This window comes from Perna viridis, chromosome 9 (assembly GCF_037379345.1).
Source record: "Perna viridis isolate PV_CMFRI_1.1 ecotype Kerala chromosome 9, ASM3737934v1, whole genome shotgun sequence".
In the NCBI taxonomy this organism is placed as follows: domain Eukaryota; kingdom Metazoa; phylum Mollusca; class Bivalvia; order Mytilida; family Mytilidae; genus Perna; species Perna viridis.
In genome coordinates this window covers 14356150-14378601 of record NC_142453.1, presented here as the reverse complement: position 1 = coordinate 14378601, position 22452 = coordinate 14356150, and the positions used below count along the sequence as shown (strand labels likewise).

At 31.5% G+C, this 22452-nt stretch overlaps 1 protein-coding gene across 2 annotated transcripts in view; it reads right to left on the bottom strand.

Annotated features, from left to right (window-relative positions):
• LOC148606887 (uncharacterized) overlaps positions 1 to 22452 on the bottom strand; it is a 94955-nt gene that overhangs the window by 48137 nt on the left and 24366 nt on the right. For both annotated transcript variants that reach the window (XM_088547083.1, XM_088547084.1), the window contains exon 2: positions 17486 to 17809. In XM_088547083.1, the coding sequence (XP_088403209.1) occupies positions 17486 to 17809 (324 nt within the window). The remainder of the gene's footprint in view (positions 1 to 17485; positions 17810 to 22452) is intronic.

The window sequence follows — 22452 nt, the reverse complement described above, 5'->3', positions numbered from 1 at the left end:
AAATTATAACCAAACAAGTATAGACTGTATAGGTAATATTAAATGACCTAATGACAGAGCAATGGGTACTGTAATACGTCATACAATTAATGGTCCATACTTCTGACTTATTTACAATAGCGGACCACGATCAAAGTGGAGTGAAATCCCCTTTTGTTATATATCTCAATGTATTTACCTATTAACCAAATGTTACCTACTACTTCCACTGTACTAAATTCTACTGTTACTTTTGTAATTTGACCACAGTCAATTTTCACCTTGTTAGAATTGTTGAACTTCATTTATAAAATTAAATGGATGCTAAAATAAATATTAAAAACCGTAATTGAATATCATAATTCACGTCAAAACTGTGTATATATTTTGATAAATTACTGGACTTTAGATTTTTTTCAATTACAGAGACGAACACAAACTTGGATTTTTATTAAACAAATCTGAAAATAGTAATGAACTATTATTAGAAAATTGATGATCTTTATAACTGAAGCTAACAAAATTATTTAGGATACCATTTACTTCATCTTAGTCCACTCCCTTACTTAAAGCAACTCTATACCAATCTACAACTTTCAATAAATTTCTTGATAGATGACATCGGAGTCTTTTTCAAATCTAACTTGAAAAAAACTAAATACTGCTTTGATCCTGTTTTTCATTAGAAATAAAACACATGGTCTTTTCACGAAATAATTAGAACATATTTAATCCAAAGAAAGTGGATGAGAACATGTTTAAGAATTATTTGAGTTTCTGGAGCCATTTCTTTTTTTTTGCTAATTTTGTAAGCAAGGAAAACCATGAAAATAAATTGCTGCAAAGAAGTCTATCCATTATAGAAAACATGTATAGCAGATTGTTGGTCATATGACTATCCAGAAGATGGTTTACAGCAGTGATCAACAGCTGGTATCCTTCTCCATTATAACCAAGTCAACAATCATAACATTTTACAACAAAAAAATTCTAAGCTCTGAAATCTAATTCCAAGTGGACCTAATTTCAATGTAAGTGGACAATTCTAGATTTAGTTTATTTGACATGGTTACCCTTTAATGGAGAATTCTTGACACCTTCAAACATAAAATTATCACCCGAAAATTGAACTATTGTTGACAGGTGAAAATTGCTGAAAGAATTACTAACAAAGTTTTATACCTAAGGAAAGCAATGCAATTCTACAGATTTGAGACATTTAAACCAAATACAATATTTGTAGCATTTCTTGACATATAAGGGTATAAGATTTCTAGAGAATGAAGGTCAATGTATTCTGCTACAATTAAATATAATTTAGGGAGACTCCAGACTATCACTAGTTTATTTGTTCCTCGCCATTTAACAATAATAAATGCAATACTGTGAAGGTACTTTTATTCGTGAGTACCAATTTTCATGGTTTAGGGAAAAAATGTCAGTTTGTGGATTGGAAACACTATCACACAGACAAATGGGAAATTTCCTTCTTCCTTGGGAATCAAATTTCATGATTTACCAGATCCACTAAAACCACGATAATTGGTACCCCATGAACAATAATAATTTCACAGCATGTTTTTATAATTTCAAAATTAAAGGAAACTAAGACTTTTGCTTTTACAGATAACATAACTTAAAATTGACAAGGACTACCAATATTTTAAATGCAGACCTACTGGTCAATATATTTCCATAGCAGTTCTTGAATAATAAGAAATACAGTACATGTGAAAAGAATATTGTCAATTATCATTTCCATGAAATTCAAACTGTGGAATTATGTCCAAAAAAACATTCAAGCAAGTCAAATGCACTAAAAAAATTGTAAGTCCAATGGTCTAATAAAAAATTGGGTGTAGTATGAGCATGTTCATATGCTGTCAGTATTTTCAGAGAGGGAAGACAAAAACAAAAAGAGTTATGAAGAAACCATGCAGATCCTATAAAATACTCCCCACTTCAAATGAAATTAAATATTGCAGATCAATGGTACCCCTTTGGGGTCCTAAGACAGCAATTATATTCCCTCATCTATGTTTTCAAATGATGCAAATTCTTCCTAAAAATTTCATCAAAAACCCATGAACAGTTTAGGAGGATGTCTGCTTAAAGCTTTTAACAAGTGAAACATTTATGTTGGATTATCTCTCCCATTGGAGTCTCCAGAGAGTTGATATTACTTCAAGCACATTTACAAGCAAAAATCGTCCCGTAAAATTTCACCAAAATCCCTTTTGGTTTAGGACAAGTTGCATTTACCAGGCTCTAGCATGTAAATCCTTGTGTTAGATTATCTCCTTTTATAGTCCTCCAACAATATATTCTTGCATTAACATCTACATATGAAACCAAAGCTTCCTATAAAACTTCATTAATGTCCCTTGAGCAGTCTAGAAGGAGTTCACTAACAAGAAATGTGGTCAGGCAGAGCGATAGTGTGATTCCTTTAAGGGTAGGGAGACCAGGATAATACATAATGTACTAAAACAAACTTATGTAAGTATGTAGTTATAACTAATATCACATTTTATAATTGATTTGTTCTAACAAATATATTAAAATATATAATGTACATTTCCTGAAATCAATGAATCTAGTTTATATTATCATATAGGAAAAAAATTGATAGGGAATACAAGACTGACAGAGTAATTTCCCTTTTGTAATAGAATTGTCTTATATTCTTTACATAAGATTTTTGTTTTTTTTTAATTCCTGGTACAGTAGAAAATAAAAAGTTCCAAAAACACATTAAGTAGAATGACATGACATTTTTCAACTGAAATTTTTAAAAATAGAAAAGAAAATGGCCAAGTCATACCATATTTATTTGCTGGTCAGCCTTGAATTTTAACTCATCACATTTACAACTGAATTAAGGTAGTGTCAAAATCTGGAAATTAGTAAGGAGACAAGTAAGTTAAAGACTGTCAAGAAAATGTCAGTACCAAAATACACATGTGCTAAAATCTAAAATGTGTGTTCTTCTTTTAAAATAAGCTATTTTAATTATCACAATTTGAACCAGAGTTATTTTTCTTTACCCAAACAAATAACAATAAAGGGAGATAACTCAGTTCAGTCTTGTAACATAATTCATATTTCATAAAATAAGCATATTTACCATTTACTCAGATTAAACATTAAAATGCCTGCTTTCAGTAATGGAATATGAGTCCTTAGACTGATAAAAGACAAGTTTTAATAGGCTACTGCATTCATGGGTTGTGTATCCAAATACATACCTATATTTCTCTCAGTAAAACAAGGTCATTGAATTCAGACCTTATTAGACATTTAATCAATTATAAAAAAGTGTGTTTACTCAATTCATTTTAACATTCCAAGAGCTTAAGAAATTCCAATATATCAAATAATTTTTCATTAAAAAGACTTTACAATTCATTGATTAAATAATGTCCTATCATTAAATGTAGATTTAATATGTGACATCTGACTGTTTCTATTTCCTAAAGTCTTTAAGAACTATATTTATCATACAGTAAATCTAAATCCAAGCCCTGCCTGGTATCAAATGAAGCCTTACTATATTAGAAAACTCTTTCTCGCAACTTATATGTTACCAATCATAGCCACCCCATCTTAAAAAAAAACCCCAGCCAATGAAATCAGACCCTGCAACATTTACATAATGAGGAGAATACTGTTCAAGAGATGTATAAGAGTGTTACTACTGTTTATCAATGAGCATTTTGTTGAAAGAAGGGTGTAAAAGGAGTAAGAGTAATCAAGGGAACCAAGGTTATAGCAGTTTAAATTAGTTGTCATTTTTTGTTGATGCAGTCATATCTGATATTAGTAAGGTCTAAAGAAGACTGCTTCTATATTACTATTTTATATTCTGCATAGGATCTCTAATTAAAACAAAGATGTTTCATTTAACCAAGAACGTTATTCAATGGCTTTTGCAAGCCAATATCCCATGCACAGGTAAATTCTAGACTATGATTCCAAACGAGGCAGGTGCAAACTGTATGAATACAGAACAAAGTATATATTGATATTTAAAAAAAATATTATCATGCTCTTTATAGGTTTACATTAACTAGGATTTATATTTCTTCATTTTTTATCAGGGCTTGAAGACCTGAGCTATAAACAGATATAATGTTTTGTTTTTGTTTAAGACATGAAACTAGTAAAGATCTTTCCTTGGTATTATAGGTCAACTTCCTGTCAAACTGAAATCTGGCTCTTAGTAAATCTAAGGTCAAAGAGCATGATTATTTTGAAAAATATCAATTTATTTAACTTCATCCTCTTACAGGTTACATCTGCCTCAAAGTAAATCATACAAATTGTATTCTTTCATCCTCTATAATTAAATCTCATGTTCTAATCCAAATAGCCACAAATGTTAAACATATCTTTCTCTTTTTTTTCTTACTTCCATTCTACAGAGTATATTAAATGATCAATGGAAACATAATTTAATTATCATCAGATTTTCCTGTGCTCTTCTTATGTGTGTTTCGCCCATTACTCTAAAAATGAAAATAAAAATAGTCCAAAAACAATAGATGATAAACAAGTACCATCTTTAAAAAAAAAAGATAGCCCAAGCAGTAAAATTTTGTTCTTTTTTACTTCTAAGTTTCTACATTTCTTTCAAGAAAATAACACATGGCATGCAATTTTTAAGGTTCAGATAAAGTTTTCTTCGAACCCAATTCCAAAATTTCATTACAGATTCTTTTAACGCCACTAAGTTATCAGTATTTGGCCAATCAGGAAAAAGAAATGCGATCAGGTGACTTGCATTTCCATAGAAGAGCGTCCTTAAGGTCAAAGGGTAAAAAGTGAAGCCATACTGACTGCGTCGGAAAAAGGGATTTCTTTTCACCAAAAAATTATTCCACCAAAAGAAATGAAAATCATTGAAGGTTATTCATTATTGACATGTGGACAGACAGTCAGATGTTTGTAAAAGTACAGGCATATAAAACTTGATCCGGACAAATCCTGTAATCTACAGAACACGCGTCCACAAAGTTAGTACAACAAACACCATTAAAATATTAGACTTTAACAGATTTGGTTATATATTAAACCCTAGCACAATTGATTAACAATTGGTTATAGTGGTCTTTTCAATACTGGACAATAAATTCTAAAAACTCCATTAAATATTAAGATGTACCATACTTCAACAATACTCAATATTAAATTTAAAATTTGATGGGGTTGAAAAGAAAGGAAATATAAAGTTTTTTTGTTCAGAAGTCTTTTTGTCAAAAATATAAAATATAACAGTGGGTTGCAACCTGAATGGATTATCTAACAGGGGCACTGTAAAGGATTACATAACTCAACTAAAATACCCCAGCAAGACATTCATAAATCAATAATAGAAAGGAAAATACTGTTTTATTTCAAAAACAAAAAAGGTCAATAGTGTTTAAAATCCAACTATCTCAATTTTAGCATGAAACTATTAACATTTTTTTTCTAAAATTCCTTTTAAAACATGAGCAAATAATGACTAACATTTTGCTGTATAGAATAAAATACTGGTCCATGCATCCCATCCATAAGGGTATTGGTCATTCAAGGTCAAAACTTGTCCTACAATTATTATTGAAAAGTAAATGTAGGCACCTGCACTGTAGTATATATCAATGATGAAGGTTCTAGTCCATTGCTGTCTAGGCATGTCATCAAATATCCTATTTCCTGGCCCCTGAACATTCCAAAGAAGTATTATAAAAACTTTCAATAGCAATGTTTACACTGATTAATCATATCTTCTGATTTCAGTTTACCTTCTAAAACCAGTGGGACTCAAATTTACCTGCTTCCTGTTATTAACATTTCTTCACTGGTTTTAAAGTATATCATACCTAGTATTTCTAGTAGACAAATTTACCCAGTTTTTTTGGGAAGATGACCTAGATTGAACACACTTTAGAATTTTAATGTAAAAAAACAAGTCACCATACTTGATTTCAAATAATTGAGCATTAAATAAAGGCAATTTTCATATGGCTGCACTATTTTGCAAACTATAAACATACATTCGATCCTTGGCTTTTATTGGAGTTATATAACTTAATTCTATGAAATGTTTGTTTTAGCCCCTTTTTGATCCCTAAAACTAAAATAGTTGAGACAATGACCCCCAAAAATGATATCAACTTTCCTTTTGTTGTTTGGAACATTTTATAAATATCAACAAACTAATTCTCAAGTTATCACACAAAAACCAAGTGTATACTGACTACAACACAGATGACCGCAATTTTTTTTTTTAAGTCATATAAAAAAACTGGTAGTTAGAATTTTAAAAAAAAATTAATATGTACAGATAAAGTACACTTAACTCACATCATTTCATAATTAAAAAAGAAAATTTGGGTCACCAAACATTTCTTTTAATATTAAAAAAACTAAATTCCAATTATCCCTTTAAAAAGGCTTTACTCAATTAATGTTTGTAGCAAAAACTAATTACTTCTAAATGATTACTGTACATTTTCCCATATTGGTATCAACATGGACGAAAGGTCTGTCCCTCTTTAGCTAGTCTTAATAGACAGAAACAAAAGAAATAATCAATTCACTAAAGTTTCACTGAAACTCAGAAATTTTCAGAATTTCACAAAAAAACACTTCGCAGGGCGCCTCTTGATATCATTGAAAAGGTCAAACACTGAACAGCGTCCTCTCCTCTCCCCCTTTTTGGCCTATAATTTCTAACATGTTCAAGTATAAACCCCCAAAATCAATAAAATACTGACCATTATGGTATAAAATAATGTGGAACAATATCATTGACATTCCGAAGATTTTACTAGAGTTTTATAGTTAAATTTTATTCAATGCTTGTGTTATGGCCCCTAATTCTAATGCTGTTAGCACCAACTTCCTTTTGTTGTTTGAAACCTTGTTATAAAATTATATAAATATCAACCAACTAGTAATCAAGTTATTGCACAAAAACTTTAGGACAACAACAACAGTACAATACCAACAGAAAGGGAGGTAACATCAATATAACCTAAAAATATCAAGCAGATCTTCATAGAGAATACGCCCATAGCTTCAAGTTGACTTGAATAATGAAATCCCTCAAGTTTGGTAATCTATCCTTGCAGTGACCTCACATTAACTTCATTCATGCATATCCATCTAAATATCTCTAAAATTTCATCTAAGTTGAGCAAATATGTTTTTACCAATAAAAATCCTTAAAAAAACCTTTTCAGACATCTTCCTTAAAGCTGTTTAAGCACATTTACATTTGTGTCTATCTTCCTATAAAATGTCATTAAAATTCATAGATCAGTTTAGGAGGAGTTGCACTTCCTAAGTTCTGGCATGTTTAACTCTACATAATTGTTTCTTTCATGTATATCTACATATCATGATGACTAATCTTTCTATATAATCTCATCAAAATCTATTGAGTAGTTAAAGCAGAGATGTCAACATGTTAAACCATTAAATAAGTTGCTCATTTACTTTTGTTTCTTTGTATATGTTATTTTGGTTATTTCATCCTCTTTGCTGTGTATGTCTATTTTCCTTGTCTAGTCTTTATCCCCAGGTTTCTTTACTTCATTACTCTTGAATAATACCCCATTGCACACAATGAAAAATTAACATTCCATGATGCATCTCTGCACAATTATTTTGTATAAACACATTTACAATAAATTATCATGACACAAAACCAAATACACACAATGGTTATAAACATGAAACTGTGCATATATACACACCATAAGCGGGAGGGTGACTAATTTGGAATATGTAAGTATTTATGTTAATTTATAGGAAAATTAGACACATATGTAAATATCAAATATGATGCCTGATCATTCTATGAAGTTGATTGAAAATCTACTGAACAGATTTGAAAAGTTGAACAAGTTAAATCCTTTATTTAGATTATATCCCTCTCCAGTCATTATAAAAGCATGACAAAAAGTGTTGCCTGTTTCCATAAATGTTTGAAGAATACACTAAGTTGTTAAATAAAAAGTCCACAGAACTAAATCAGTAGTATATTTGTAAACATTACTTAAGGAGGTAGACCTAGGGTAAGGAACGTAACTCATGAAATCATTGATATGCTTGTACCACATTCAATTTCACTCAAGTCTTTCAAGCTTTCATTTGAAACAGAATGAAATCAGATCAAGTTACTTTGATGCTTACATGAGATTGATATAAAAGCCTGAATACAAACGTTCTAATGATTCTAAAGGGTTGTGTCCCTTACCCTAGGTCTACCTCCTTAAAGTTGTCATCCAATATCAAGAGGCTGTGATTTGTTCTTGGGAAAAATGCACCAAAATTATTCTATTAATAGTTGGATGAACAGATGGAGGGACAGAAAGAGTTTATAAAAACACTGGTTTTTAATGTCATTTAGAAGGATTTTCTGTAAACCTGATTAAGTTCTACTAAATCCAGATTGAACTTAATGAAGGTGTGTCAATCTTAGCAAGTTCCACTGTCAGATTTTTTTTCTCCATTACACAAGACACAAGACATAAGCATTTTGTTTAATGTTTGTAGAAAAGCTGAAGTATCTGGTCCTAGCAGTAAGTCATGGTTCAGTTTGCCATGATTTCATTTCTTAACCACTTACTTAGATACTTTACTTTCTATCTTATACTTACACTAGAGAAAAGGGTCATTGAACTATATGATAATTACCAACAAATTATTTTCTTTTCTTTCAACACTTTTAATATTAACTCAACCCATTGACTAGAAACAGAAATTTTATGTCATTTTTCTGCTAATTGGAGTCTCTTTCACATTTATTCTTTTCCTTCATATTATATTGCAATATTTTCTTACAAATTTCTCAAAAATGATTTATTACACAGTATAACAAGAATGGGTAAGCATCAATTCAAATGAGAACTGGAATTTCAGTTGAACAGGGAACATCAAAAAGTCATTAAAATTTTAAATGGTCCTTGCCTTTTCTTATACAAGTCATTAATATTGACAAATACTCAACAATTTAGATATATGTTAACCAAATAGGATAGAAATTATTAGGTTTACGTCAAGAGAAAAAAGACGATTAAATGGCAGACTACGGAGCTGCAACTTCATTCTTAGTTCTCGCCAAACATCTAATAAGTCCATGTAAATTTATATACCAATTAAATACAAAGAGAAATTATCTACCATGTTTCTCTGTCACAAAGAACTCTATCGACAGTTTTTATTCCTCTTTAAATATTTGTACAATACTGTTTGGTTGTAATCTAAAGTAGTCTGTTTTCAAGTCATAGGAAAGCTGTTTAAAACTCGTGGCAAAATTCTTCAAAAACTAAACAGACATTTAAATAAGAGGATCTCAGTTTAGGAATGGAAGTATGTAGAAAGTTTAGCTATGTTTTTATTTGGTTGATAAGTTTTAAGAAATGTCAATATTGAAATTTCAAATGGTCCAAAATCATTAATAACTCTACTTTAAAACACAAGTTTTTTAAGTGAAATATCAAGTGGTTTAGTTACATCATTTCAGAGTCCATATATCTGTTACTACATTTCAGGGTCCATATATCTGTTGCTATTTTACAAACTTGATGTAAATAAATAAGATGTGGAACAGATTTTACCAACAAATTGTTATTGCTGTTTTCTCACAGAAAGTCAGGCATACAATACTTTTGTCATACAATACTTTTGTCATACAATAATATAAAAATATGACATTTATTTCCCTCTCTTTTGATGACATACACATTAACATGTAAAATACCATCTACATGAGAACTTCTTTCTCATTGGTACAAGGTCAAATCTATATTTCAACTTCTAAATTATTTAACAACCAATAGCTAAAAATGCAGTTCCCAATCATCTGTGAAATACTTTCATGGCCTTAATTTTGAACCCCGTGCAGGTCCGGGTGTCAAAAGAATAGGCCTGCAGCAGCGCTAAGCTTGTCGTAAAAGGCGACTAAATAGTGCTCAGAAACCTAGCCTGGGGCTAGGCGCTCTGCCCATAGAGTAACTGGGATGTGTGCCCCAGGTGGTGGAATGGGGTACCCCTGGCGTGTTACATGCTAGGGTTGTCAAGCTATAATACGGAAAACCTGACCGCAAACCATAGTGGTGCACCGTGTTGGGAAAGATGCCACGTTCCTCGCATATTAAAGAACCCTGCTGTGGTATTCGATAGGAGTAGGAACCTTTGCGCTCCGCCACAGGAGGCTAAATTGCCCGACCTTACCCATCCCCCTTTTTCCAGTGGCAATCAAAATTTGTCGACCCTATTATCCTTGTGACCCATCCTTTTTTTCATTTCATGTTCATTTTATCATCCATTTCATGTTCATTGTCTGAATATAGCTGAAATATTGCTGCTCGGACGTTAAACCCCAACAAACAAACAAACAAACCTTAATTTTGAAAGATTTCACATATAAACATCTAAATTGTAATGTATATCAAGAAAAAATTGGAAAGACAAAATGTATAAAAAGTATTTCAAAAACTGTGTTAAAAAATATCTACCAATGAGAAAACTACAAAAATCATACCAAATTTTGAATATCTTCCATATATCAGAAAAGCATCCACTTGTTAAAGATACAACAGACTGCTACAATTTTATATGTGTGCCAATTTTAAATGGTTGTCAATATTTAGGTCTAACAAACAACACTTTTACTTTTTCATTAACTATGTAAACACAGAAAGAATTCCATTTTGCCGTTTTCCGGTACCAAACACATTCTAAACCAACTCTCAATCTCCTGTTATTAATGCAAATCTCACTGTCAACACTGGTCCATTGAGTAAATAAAAACAAAATTTCACTTCCAAGTTCATTGTAAATTTGACATTGTACCAAAATTAATTAATAGTGTGGATTAGGCACATAAAACAGGACAAATATAAAATATTTATTTATAATTTATCATCATCCTGAAAAACACATCCTTGACAAACAGAAGTACAAAAATCTGGGCAAGGTAAAGGAGTTTAAAGGTTTTATACACTGGATAACAGACAATTTCTAGTCATGGTAGATTTCTGGTAAAAAAAGAAAGACTTTCAAATTAACCCTGTACCTTCTTATTTATATCCTATGCAGGGTGCTGATTGGTATGAATTCAGTGGTTTAACCCTTAAGAGTTAAAGCAACTAAAGATACCACATTCAAGCTTGGCACATCTATGAACTTTCAACACAGCAAAGCCTTATGACACAGAATGAATGTTTCATAAAACTTGAAATTTTTCAATTGGACATCTACATACTATGATCCAAAATAAAAAAATATTAAGCATACCAAAGAAACAAATTTTTTTTTTTTTCCTATGGACCCTGAAGTGAACAAATCTGAAAACCTAACCTAAAATCAAACTTAAAACTACACAAGTTTGATTTAGCATGTAAGGAACTTGAAGAATTCACACCTACTGCCTAAAAAGTTCAGGCAAAAATCCCTATAAAAATTTCAAGGTATGGACCTAAAAAGACCAATTAGATCTGTTCAATGTTGCTCATGTTATAAATTATGCAACATCATAATACTATACATGATACTGTATAGATCAAGATGTATGAGACTAACAAATGTATGACTTCTACATGGGACAAGTCTGCTGAAGCTTAGTGATCATCTAAGTCTCTATGTACCTCTATGAACTGCATGAAGGTATTTAAGATGAGCACATATACTGGTAGATGAATGAGTGTACAACTAGTCCTACTTAATTACAAATGGAAACTATTTATAAATGCATACATTTAAAAAAAACATTAAAGCCATATACACAGCATATTTGTAATACCATATATACACATGTATCAGAATAAATCACTACAGTAAATTATTCCAGTGATAGAATCCAGGATTTCAGGTTATATGCTGAATGGCCAAGTGGAGAAAAGAACCATTTTTTAGGGTGTAATTTGTACGTAGAGTAAACAAAGTCCACCCTCTTCAGACTATATGCCTTGTAAACTCCTCCATTGCATATTTTGAATTCAACAACCATTTAAAACATTGCTAATCTTCTAAATTAAGTAACAAAAATAACTTTTATTGCCAGTTACTCTACACAAACTTACTATAAAACACATTCCCAAATCAATTAAGAGCCCAATTACTGATTAAATTCAATCTTACATGCAAAGAAACCTAATATATTTTAAAAGATTTTATCATTACCTCTCTTAAACTTCCCACATTCATTTATACCATTGGGCTAAATTATATAGGACTAAGGTACATAACTAGAAAACACCTTCCACATTGAAGCATGTGATTTACTGCACACAAAAATAACTACTGCAGTAGCTAGGACTACCTCAGAAACTTTTTGTATCCAGGAGACAAAGATGATTCCCCTGACATATAATATAATCTCCTTTATCAATTGAAACTTATATTACATTTAGGAATATTTTCCAAAGATCAAAATATCATAATTGGCTCAGCACATCTTTACTATGTGTAAACATCCTACAAAAAATTCAAAGATGTAAACAAAAACTGTAGGAGATAGCCAGACACACCATGTACTGGATAGACATGCAGATAAATATAACTAGATATATTTCGCTTTACATCATTTAGGCACCACTTCCCAGGTTTTATGGCATATATTAACCCACACTTAATGAGCTGCATGAACCCAAATCATCATCCATCATTGCCCAACATTTCAATGGAACAAAATCTTCAGACACTCAGTCCTTATATATCAATGTGCTGACAGAAAATTAATCCACCCAGACCCCATACATCAATGTGCTGAACTAGAAAATTTAGCCATCTAACTGGGCTGACTAGTAATATCATTAAGTCACCAAGGCTCTACAAATCACTGTTCTTATTAATCATTTGATCACCCAGGCCCCATACTCTAATGTTTTACTTTCCCATCATTTACCATCCAAGTATTACATCTTAATGATGAAAGTCATGCAGTCTTTTTCACTATAAAAATGTAAGTGTAAAATCAGTCAAAAGTATGACCTCACAACACCTTGATCTTTTATGACATCATAATTTATGATTAATTTTAAACTTACAATATTTTGTAAGAAGGACTGCTGATGTGTTGCAGAGAATTTCTTTACTGATAGCAGTGTTTATAAGAATTTGACCAGGTACACAAAGTTCACAAAACCAATTGTCATAACTTTGTCAAACATAACTGACTGATTTATTAAGATAAAGAATACATGAGGAAAGTTATTAATTTAGGTTATTACTGTTGACAAGCTATGTTGAAAAAAATTAAAACAGTTGGCTTTAAACAAAGCAGCAAAACTTTTGTTTTTGTTTCATGTTAAGTTAAAGAAATTCTTTCAAAAGTGTTTGTTATCATAAAACAATGAAAGTATGTAGTTTTCAAAACTACTTAATATCTTGATGTTGCCTCAATCAGATTTTTAACTTATATTGTAGGTATTATGTGGTTCATTTCATTTACACATATTAATTCTAAATTACTGTAATCTGCCTTCAAATATACTTAATTTTAGTCTAAATATTCTTCATTAAATCACTTAAGTACAATAAAAAAACAAGATTTTTTGCTACCCTGTAACCATACCATTGATTGTTTAAATATATTGATTTTGTATTTGTTCAGATTTAATTGTTTGCACTTTGATTCACTAATACATTTATTCAATATAATCCACTAGTTTATTTTTTGCATTTTCCTGGTTATACTTGCTATTGCATATACAGTTTAAAACATTCAACAGAAATCTGACAATCTGTTTAATTATGCTTAATGTTACAGAAAACAAATCATACATGTTTCCATTGTTATATCTAGGAAATTTGTCTTATAATCTATGTTTTATTGTTGACTCTGGCAGACACCCACTTCTACATGTAGCTAAGAACTTGTCATAATTTACTTCTCTTGTTCTTATTACTGACCTAAGGATTTTTCTACAGAGATTTCTCTCTCTCAACATTCTCAATGATCTACCATTAACAAATATGAATCGGGTCTTAAAGAGAATTATTTACCACCATCAAATCAAACAATCTCGTTTTCAAGGGCAAACAACTCTTGATGTCAAACTTAACAATTTATTGTACTGTTATATGTTGAATTCATCAAGCACTCCAAGCTTTTATGAATTTGAAATTAGTGTTCAAGTGCAGTTTATTTCACAATATCATATTTGATTTTCTTTTTTCATTTTCATCATTTTCTCATTTTTTTCACTGGTTCTGAATGACATGAATCCTGAACCATAAACAGTATATACATATAGATTTCAATAAAATGCTCAGGTAAAAAATTATTCTTCACCAAAAACTCCATATATTCAACTGATATGGAGTAAAATAATCAACAGTTTAACTTGTTTCCTAAATAATACCAAACACATATTTCCTTATATATTCTATTTTGACTCATGAAAACAATGACTTTAGAACAAAGCCAGGTTCTAAGGAATCTTATAAATAGCAGTACATAAACAAAGCAACAAGAAAAAGAGAACATTGCAAGTGCATAGTTCATGCAATTTTTCCATAACATAACTACAAACGTGCATTTTCAGAAAAAAAATTAAATGTATTGGAGTGCTTATAAGAAAAAATGAGAATATGTATGGGAGGTCTACAATAATATATGATGACATAAACCAGAATCAGGGTATAAATATGATGATTTACAAACTTGTATAAAAGTGGTAAGGTATAGTGGCATAGAAATTTTATGAAGGCCTCAAGTCATCCAACAGTAATTGTATGTACAAGTCAACTTTATATGGTTCTGTGGTCACAAAATTTAGGAATTTTAATTTTGCATGAATTCTATACATGTATGAGTCATTCCCAACATGCTGTTAAGTTTGTATTCTAAATGCAGATAATGTGTTCAATGAACTTTCAGACTTGGGTAAGTACCAGAGAGCTTTATTTATTCAAGCAAGCCTCATATGTTTTAAATAAACCTACTAGATCAAAACTAATGTAACTCAAACACAACATTGTGTACATGGTAAGTCAAACACAATACTGTGTACATGGTAAGTCAAACACAATATTGTGTATATGGTTAAGTGAAACACAACATTGTGTACATGGTCAAACTGAAACAATTGGAACACCTGAAAAATTTCAAATATGCCATGTAGACGTAAGTTATTTCCAAAACATATAGGACCATTGTCTAATGTTTCATTAACAAGAATATGACATAGGCTTAGATAATTTGTAAAGTCACATACTTTAATATTATTCTTACACATCATGTTATAAGTCAGTGTTAAATGTCATACTACCATTATTCTCTAAATATTCTGAAGCTGTTGTTTTCACCTTAAGAATCATCTCAATGTTTTCTAATCATAGATTAGAAATCTGACATGGCATTTAAAAAAAACAGAAAAAATAATTTTAAACATTAAATGCTAATAAAACCTGTCAGTATTATATGCAATCTCCAGGCAGAAGAAATTTAAATCCAGTATTTCCCTCATAACCCCATTAGCTATGTGACACACATGTCAATTTGTTTTTTTCTTTATTTTGAAATTCCCTGACATTTTGTAATTATCATACTTTCTTCTGTTCTTTCAAAAGCAAATTTGGAAAATTTTAATTTTGATATTATAATTTCTATTGAACTTTAAACATGAAATGATAATAATAAGCCACCAGGACTATCTGGTTAATTATGAGTGGAAAGTATGTGAGAATACAAGTATCTGTTTGTTGATAGTGAAATCTTCTGGAGTCAGTAGGGAGAATACAACTAATATCCTTGTCAAATGATCATTTTTATTGTATTCTGTATCAATAGGCCTATTTATAGCTTTAAAGGCTGGAATTTGTCTTTTCAGGCTAATTCAAAAGGAGTGAAAGGTTTGGTAAAATCTTGAAATTTACAACAATAATTATAATAACTATATAATGGTGTTGTAAATTTCACTTTTAAAAAAATAAATATAAAGGATCATAAAATGAACTCAATATACATTACAATCCAGACAGGTTTCTAAATCACTAAGAAATCTCAGGTAACAGAGACTAATAACAATTAACATGCATATCTGTTAATCAAGGGAAATAATGCAGTCAAGATCTGGCAAAAAAGAAATAAGGAACTTTGTTACAATAATTTCTTTCTTTCTATATTTAAGTTTTATGTTTTGTTTTTGAGTTGCTGTTTTGTTTACCGTTATTTTCTCACTCTTACAGGGCCTAAATCATCAGCAAAACGTACCTTAGACAACTCCTACAGGGTCTAAATCATCAACAACACCTACCTTAGACAACTCCTACAGTGCCTAAATCATCAGTAACACCTACCTTAGACAACTCCTACAGCGTCTAAATCATCAACAACACCTACCTTAGACAATAACTCCTACAGGGTCTAAATCATCAGTAACACCTACCTTAGGCAATAACTCCTACAGGGTCTAAATCATCAACAACACCTACCTTAGACAATAACTCCTACAGGGTCTAAATCATCAGTAACACCTACCTCAGATAACTCCTACAGGGTCTAAATCATCAACAACACCTACCTTAGACAATAACTCCTACAGGGTCTAAATCATCAGTAACACCTACCTCAGATAACTCCTACAGGGTCTAAATCATCAACAACACCTACCTTAGACAATAACTCCTACAGGGTCTAAATCATCAGTAACACCTACCTCAGATAACTCCTACAGGGTCTAAATCATCAACAACATCTACCTTAGACAATAACTCCTACAGGGTCTAAATCATCAGTAACACCTACCTCAGATAACTCCTACAGGGCCTAAATCATCAACAACACCTACCTTAAACAACAACTCCTACAGGGTCTAAATCATCAGTAACACCTACCTTAGACAACTCCTACAGGGTCTAAATCATCAACAACACCTACCTTAGACAATAACTCCTACAGGGTCTAAATCATCACTAACACCTACCTCAGACAATTTCCTACAGGGGCTTAAATCATCAAAAACACCTACCTTAGACAATAACTCCTACAGGGTCTAAATCATCAACAACACCTGTCTTAGACAATAACTCATACAGGGTCTAAATCATCAGTAACACCTACCTTAGACAACTCCTACAGGGTCTAAATCATCAGTAACACCTACCTTAGACAACTCCTACAGGGTCTAAATCATCAGTAACACCTACCTTAGACAACTCCTACAGGGTCTAAATCATCAACAACACCTACCTTAGACAATAACTCATACAGGGTCTAAATCATCAGTAACACCTACCTCAGACAATTTCCTACAGGGGCTTAAATCATCAACAACACCTACCTTAGACAATAACTCCTACAGGGTCTAAATCATCAACAACACCTGTCTTAGACAACTCCTAAAGGGCCTAAATCATCAGTAACACCTACCTCAGACAACTCCTACAGGGTCTGAATCATCAACAACACCTGTCTTAGACAATAACTCATACAGGGTCTAAATCATCAACAACACCTATCTTAGACAATAACTCCTACAGTGTCTAAATCATCAGTAACACCTACCTTAGCCCATTTTGGATTTATTTCTTTGGCTTTTCGTGCATCCTCTAGACTCTTCTGATACTGTTGCAGCTTGGCATATGCTGCTGACCGGTTTGTGAATAATATGGGATTGGATGGATCTAATTTTATTGCTTCAGAATACAATTGTACAGCTCTACGAAAGTCCCCACTGTTCACTGCTTCTGAGCTTTCTCGCACTTTTTGGAGATACAAAGCATGATTACTGTTGTTTGCTGATGTCCCACTTTGTGAATTGTGTGTCATGTGACCAGATGAGCCAGGCTGGGTAGGGGATCCTATGGGAGGACCATGCAATTCTGATACCTAAAAAGAAACATGATATCACGGTATTATACTTTAAGAACCCCTTGAAATGTTATAAAACTTAAACACACCACTATATTGATTAGAGAAAGGATTGAAGTCCCAATCACATATCCTTCATCTTCCCCTAGAGACCAAGAAGTTTATAATTAGTTATCCTTTAAAGAGAAGACCATGTTATTGAGCAAGTCATAAATATCCAAACTAATCTGTTAAATGGTCATGAATATTAAATTTAAAAACGATAATTTCCTTTTCTTAACTAATTAATCTCTATTTATAACAAAGGAATTTGAATTTCCCAGTGCATGTGGGCACCACCATGATAGTTTGAGCTGTGACATCATGAAGTCAGTGTGTAAAATGAAAATAAATAAGTAATTGAATACCATATCTGAAGAAAGTGCAAATTTAGGACTTTTCCCCTATAATTTCAACCAAAAATATACAGAAAAAGAGATTGAGGTATTATTAATCATAACAGCCTAACTTAATGCAAACCTGGTCTTTCCCTTTAACAGGGTCTTTATCAAAATATTGAAGTAATTGTTTTCATTTTTTCAATACTACATCTCCAACATTTCTATTATCTTCCTGACAGATAACTTCATAATTATCTACCATATATCACAAAATTGTTTAAAAATATCTAATTAGAATGTGCTTACAAATGTTAATTTGCAAGAAATAATAAAACTAGAAGATAATACAGCTGTGATTTTTAGAGAACCACACGATGTCAGATGTATGATGGAAAGGCTCAATAAGGCTGATTTATGCTGAATATGTTTAGAATTTTCATTTTTGGCACATTCAACAAGTGCAAAATAATTCAGAAATATGATAAATGATCTTAAACATGCATCTAAAAGTCCCCTTAAATACATAATAAGCTGAGCACATAACAACAAGTTAGAAGACTTGTGGACTTCTGACATTAGTTCTTCAATGATAAAGTTCACTACAAATAAACTGCACTTCATAATATACAAGGCCTAGTTGTTCAAAGAATTTCAGAAATATGTTATCAAGTGGTCTATCCCAACAAATACAGTAAGTTTATACATTATATTGATGTTGTCATTTCTGCATTAAATGCATCAACATTACATTTGATCAAAGTAAAAAATATTCAATTTTGAGATGAGAAGAATATAGATTATATATATGTAAGAGAGTTGTGATGTCATTAAACATCAGCATAACTATATAGGTGAGAAGCAAGAGTTTTAACAAGTGAGGCTACAACATTCTAGACATGGTGGAAAGATGAGACAGGAAAAAACTTCCATCCAGCAGCTCAACAACAGCTTTATCCATGCACATCTAGAAGTCATAATTAGGTAATGATGTTTGTTATATGGTCTCTCTGCTTATCTGATATGAAACAAAAATATCTTATATATCATGAGATATTTCTTTACTCTAGATTAAGACAAAAAAAAAAGTCTCAATGATATATGAACATCATAAGTTATTATCTGGAAGCCACAGACTGACAGACACCACTCAATGAAAATTGAGGGTACCACTACATATAATGGTATATAAAAATGAGACCCACTAATCATATTTCAAGGGGTCTATTGCTTTTAAAAAGTGAATAAGGTTTTACTATAACAACATAATTATCAGTTATTATAAACATGTGAACTAAATTCCACAATCAAAAATAAAGCAAAATCTGCCAGGTCTTTGTGAAGGGATGTCAGTCTTGAAATTCAAATTGCTTTAATTTGAATTTTATCAGTCATCTTTAAACTTTCAAGATATACTTAGGAAATAGTTTAGAAATTGCTACCATTAGCTTCAAATTTGGTTCAGTTTAAGATTTGACCCAAAACATTTATAAAGTAAAACCTATAATTTATAAATGTGCAAATAACTTTTTAAATTGCACTTAAATATGCAATTTTTGAAGAAAGATAGTTATTTAACATTTTATAGACTGACATTTTTATCATTTAGCAAAGTTATTTGTTAAGTAAGTTATGTCTCTTCATGAGAAAACGGTTTATCATTTGACATAATTTGACAGTCAGATCTCAGTCAGTTATAAATTAAGTATATCAAGTTTCTAGTAAATTTAAAAGATTCTACTATCCTAGCTTCAAATTTTCGTAATATTACTCAAATCATTTACTCCTAAAAATATTCTTCATCAGACAAACATATCATTAACTGATATTTAAACCTATAAAAATGATGCTCCACAGAAATAATACTTCCAAGATGTAGTACATCCTTACTATTCTACGACAGAACCTTATGCCTCTTGACCATAACTGGACTAGAATCAAAGTGGCCCCTTTTTGGTCCATAATTTATAAATCGTTCTAGTTACAACCCCAAAAATCAATCCAAGCCTCTTCCTTTTGTCATATGGCACTTTGTGATACAAGTTAAAAGGGACCATTCACTTATTATAGTCAGGTTATTCTAAGTGGACATAATGGAAATGCTTGAATTGGCCTTTTTGGGGCTCTAATTCCCAAACAGTTAGAGACACAAGCCCAAATAGTAATCAAAAGCCTTTCTTTACACTTTCAAAGGGATGCCTTTACCTATAGTCAAGTTAATGTCCAGATATTAAGAAAATGCTTGTTTCTAGTCCTTTTTGGTCTATAATTCCTAAACAGCTCAATTTTGATGTTGGCGCTACTGATGACACCATGATAACAATAAAAAATTTTTAAACAAATAAAGTTACCATAATTTTTTTTCTCATACTTTCAAAGTAACTTCACTAAGCAAATTTATATGGATCAAATTAAGTATCAAATCTTTCCCGCTCCAAGGAAGAAATGGTTTACTGTCTGTTCAATAGTCTGATATATCCCTCCGAATGCTATATGCAGTTGTTTTTCTATGACAGACAGGTGCATGCAACTGTGTCTTTCATGTGTAAAACAGCCAATAGCAACAAGCAAAGTAAAAGTAGTCCAGTAAAATTATGCATGACATACATGTACATTTGTACTATTTTCAGGTATTTGCAGGGAATAAAGAAACAAGACAGAAAGGATATTTTGATGGCGAGATATACTTGAGTAAGTACAGGCTTATTTTCAGTCATGTCAAGTCAAGAGTTCCAAAATAATAACGCCTAATTTTAACAAGTCTCATCATTAAACAATATCTTACAATACGACTACTCTGATACAACTAAAAATTCCCTATTCAATTTTGCCCATGATAATTTCCATTAAAAACATTTCATACATCAAAATGAACAAATCAATAAGATATTTTGATAAAATCTTATCTTTCATAAACATTTAATAATACAGTAATCATTCAAGCATATTGAATATTATTTCTATTTCCCTTCCAAAACCAACAAGATAGATCCAACCATTAAATTTGTGTAATGCTTCAGCAAGTTATCAAAAATCGAACACCCTTGTAACAATGTACCACATAATTCAAAGTTCTGCTTCAGTTAATTACCAAATAGGTGCATCATAGAAGTAAATGCACCTAAATGCAGATTTCTTCATTTGATAACTAAAGGACAAATTATATGTGACGTAACATTATAATGAGAAATTCTTTACTGAAAGGTATGCAGCAATAACACAAGAACATAATGAGGCTCACACTGAAATTCTAAGACCAGTCATTTTTCTTCAAATACTTTATCTTTTTTCTCCTCCATGATGAAAATTTTTATTCATTGAACCAAAGAATATGACATATCTGCAACACAGGTGTTTTATAGAAAAAGACACTCTAGCTACTGATTGTCAATCTTACCAGTTACCAGTACTGAGAGTCAGTCTGGTTTGCCTAACACTGTATGTGTATCGACTGATAGTCGGTCTGATTTACTTTACACTACATCTGTATCTATTGATATCAGTCAGATTTGCCTTACAATACATGTGTCTTTATTGGTTCAGTCTAGTTTGCCTTACAATACATGTGCATCTATTGAAAGTCAAGTTTGCCTAACACTGTATGTGTATCGACTGATAGTCAGTCTGATTTGCTTTACACTGTATGCGTATCTATTGATAGTCTGGTTTGCCTTACACTACATATGTATCTAAGAGTAATCAAGGGAACCAAGGTTATAGCGGTAATCAAAAGAATGTAATCCAGGGACAAAGACCAGACATGGAAAACAGACATACACAACAAAGAACATAAAGTAACTAAAATCATACATACAAAGTAACAAAAGTAAATGAGCAACTCGGACTCCACTAAAAACTGGGAGCATGGACCAGGTACACCGGTAGGGTAAGCATCCTCTGCTTTTCTAGAAACACCCGCCGAGTTGCTTATAAAAAGTCAAGTCCGGGGTAGACAAAAGAGGAAAGGAAAACTATGATCCGTTGAATAAATCAGTTTTCATGGTGCTGATGGATACACCATAATGATCCACGAGTTCATGATAACGATCATAAAACTTCTGTAATGATGACTTCAATCTTGTAGCAACATAATCCTGTTCCAGAAGCCTATTTGTTAGAGTTCCAGCGCGATACAAAAAGTCGGCGTAGTTTCGGCAAGCTCTGGCATAACGTATGAGTTGTGATATGAATACTCCATACGCAGGAGCCGAAGGGATGTTGCTACAGATGAAAGGAAAGTTGACAATTCTGAATGAAAAGTCATCACGTTTGTTGTAAAGTTTG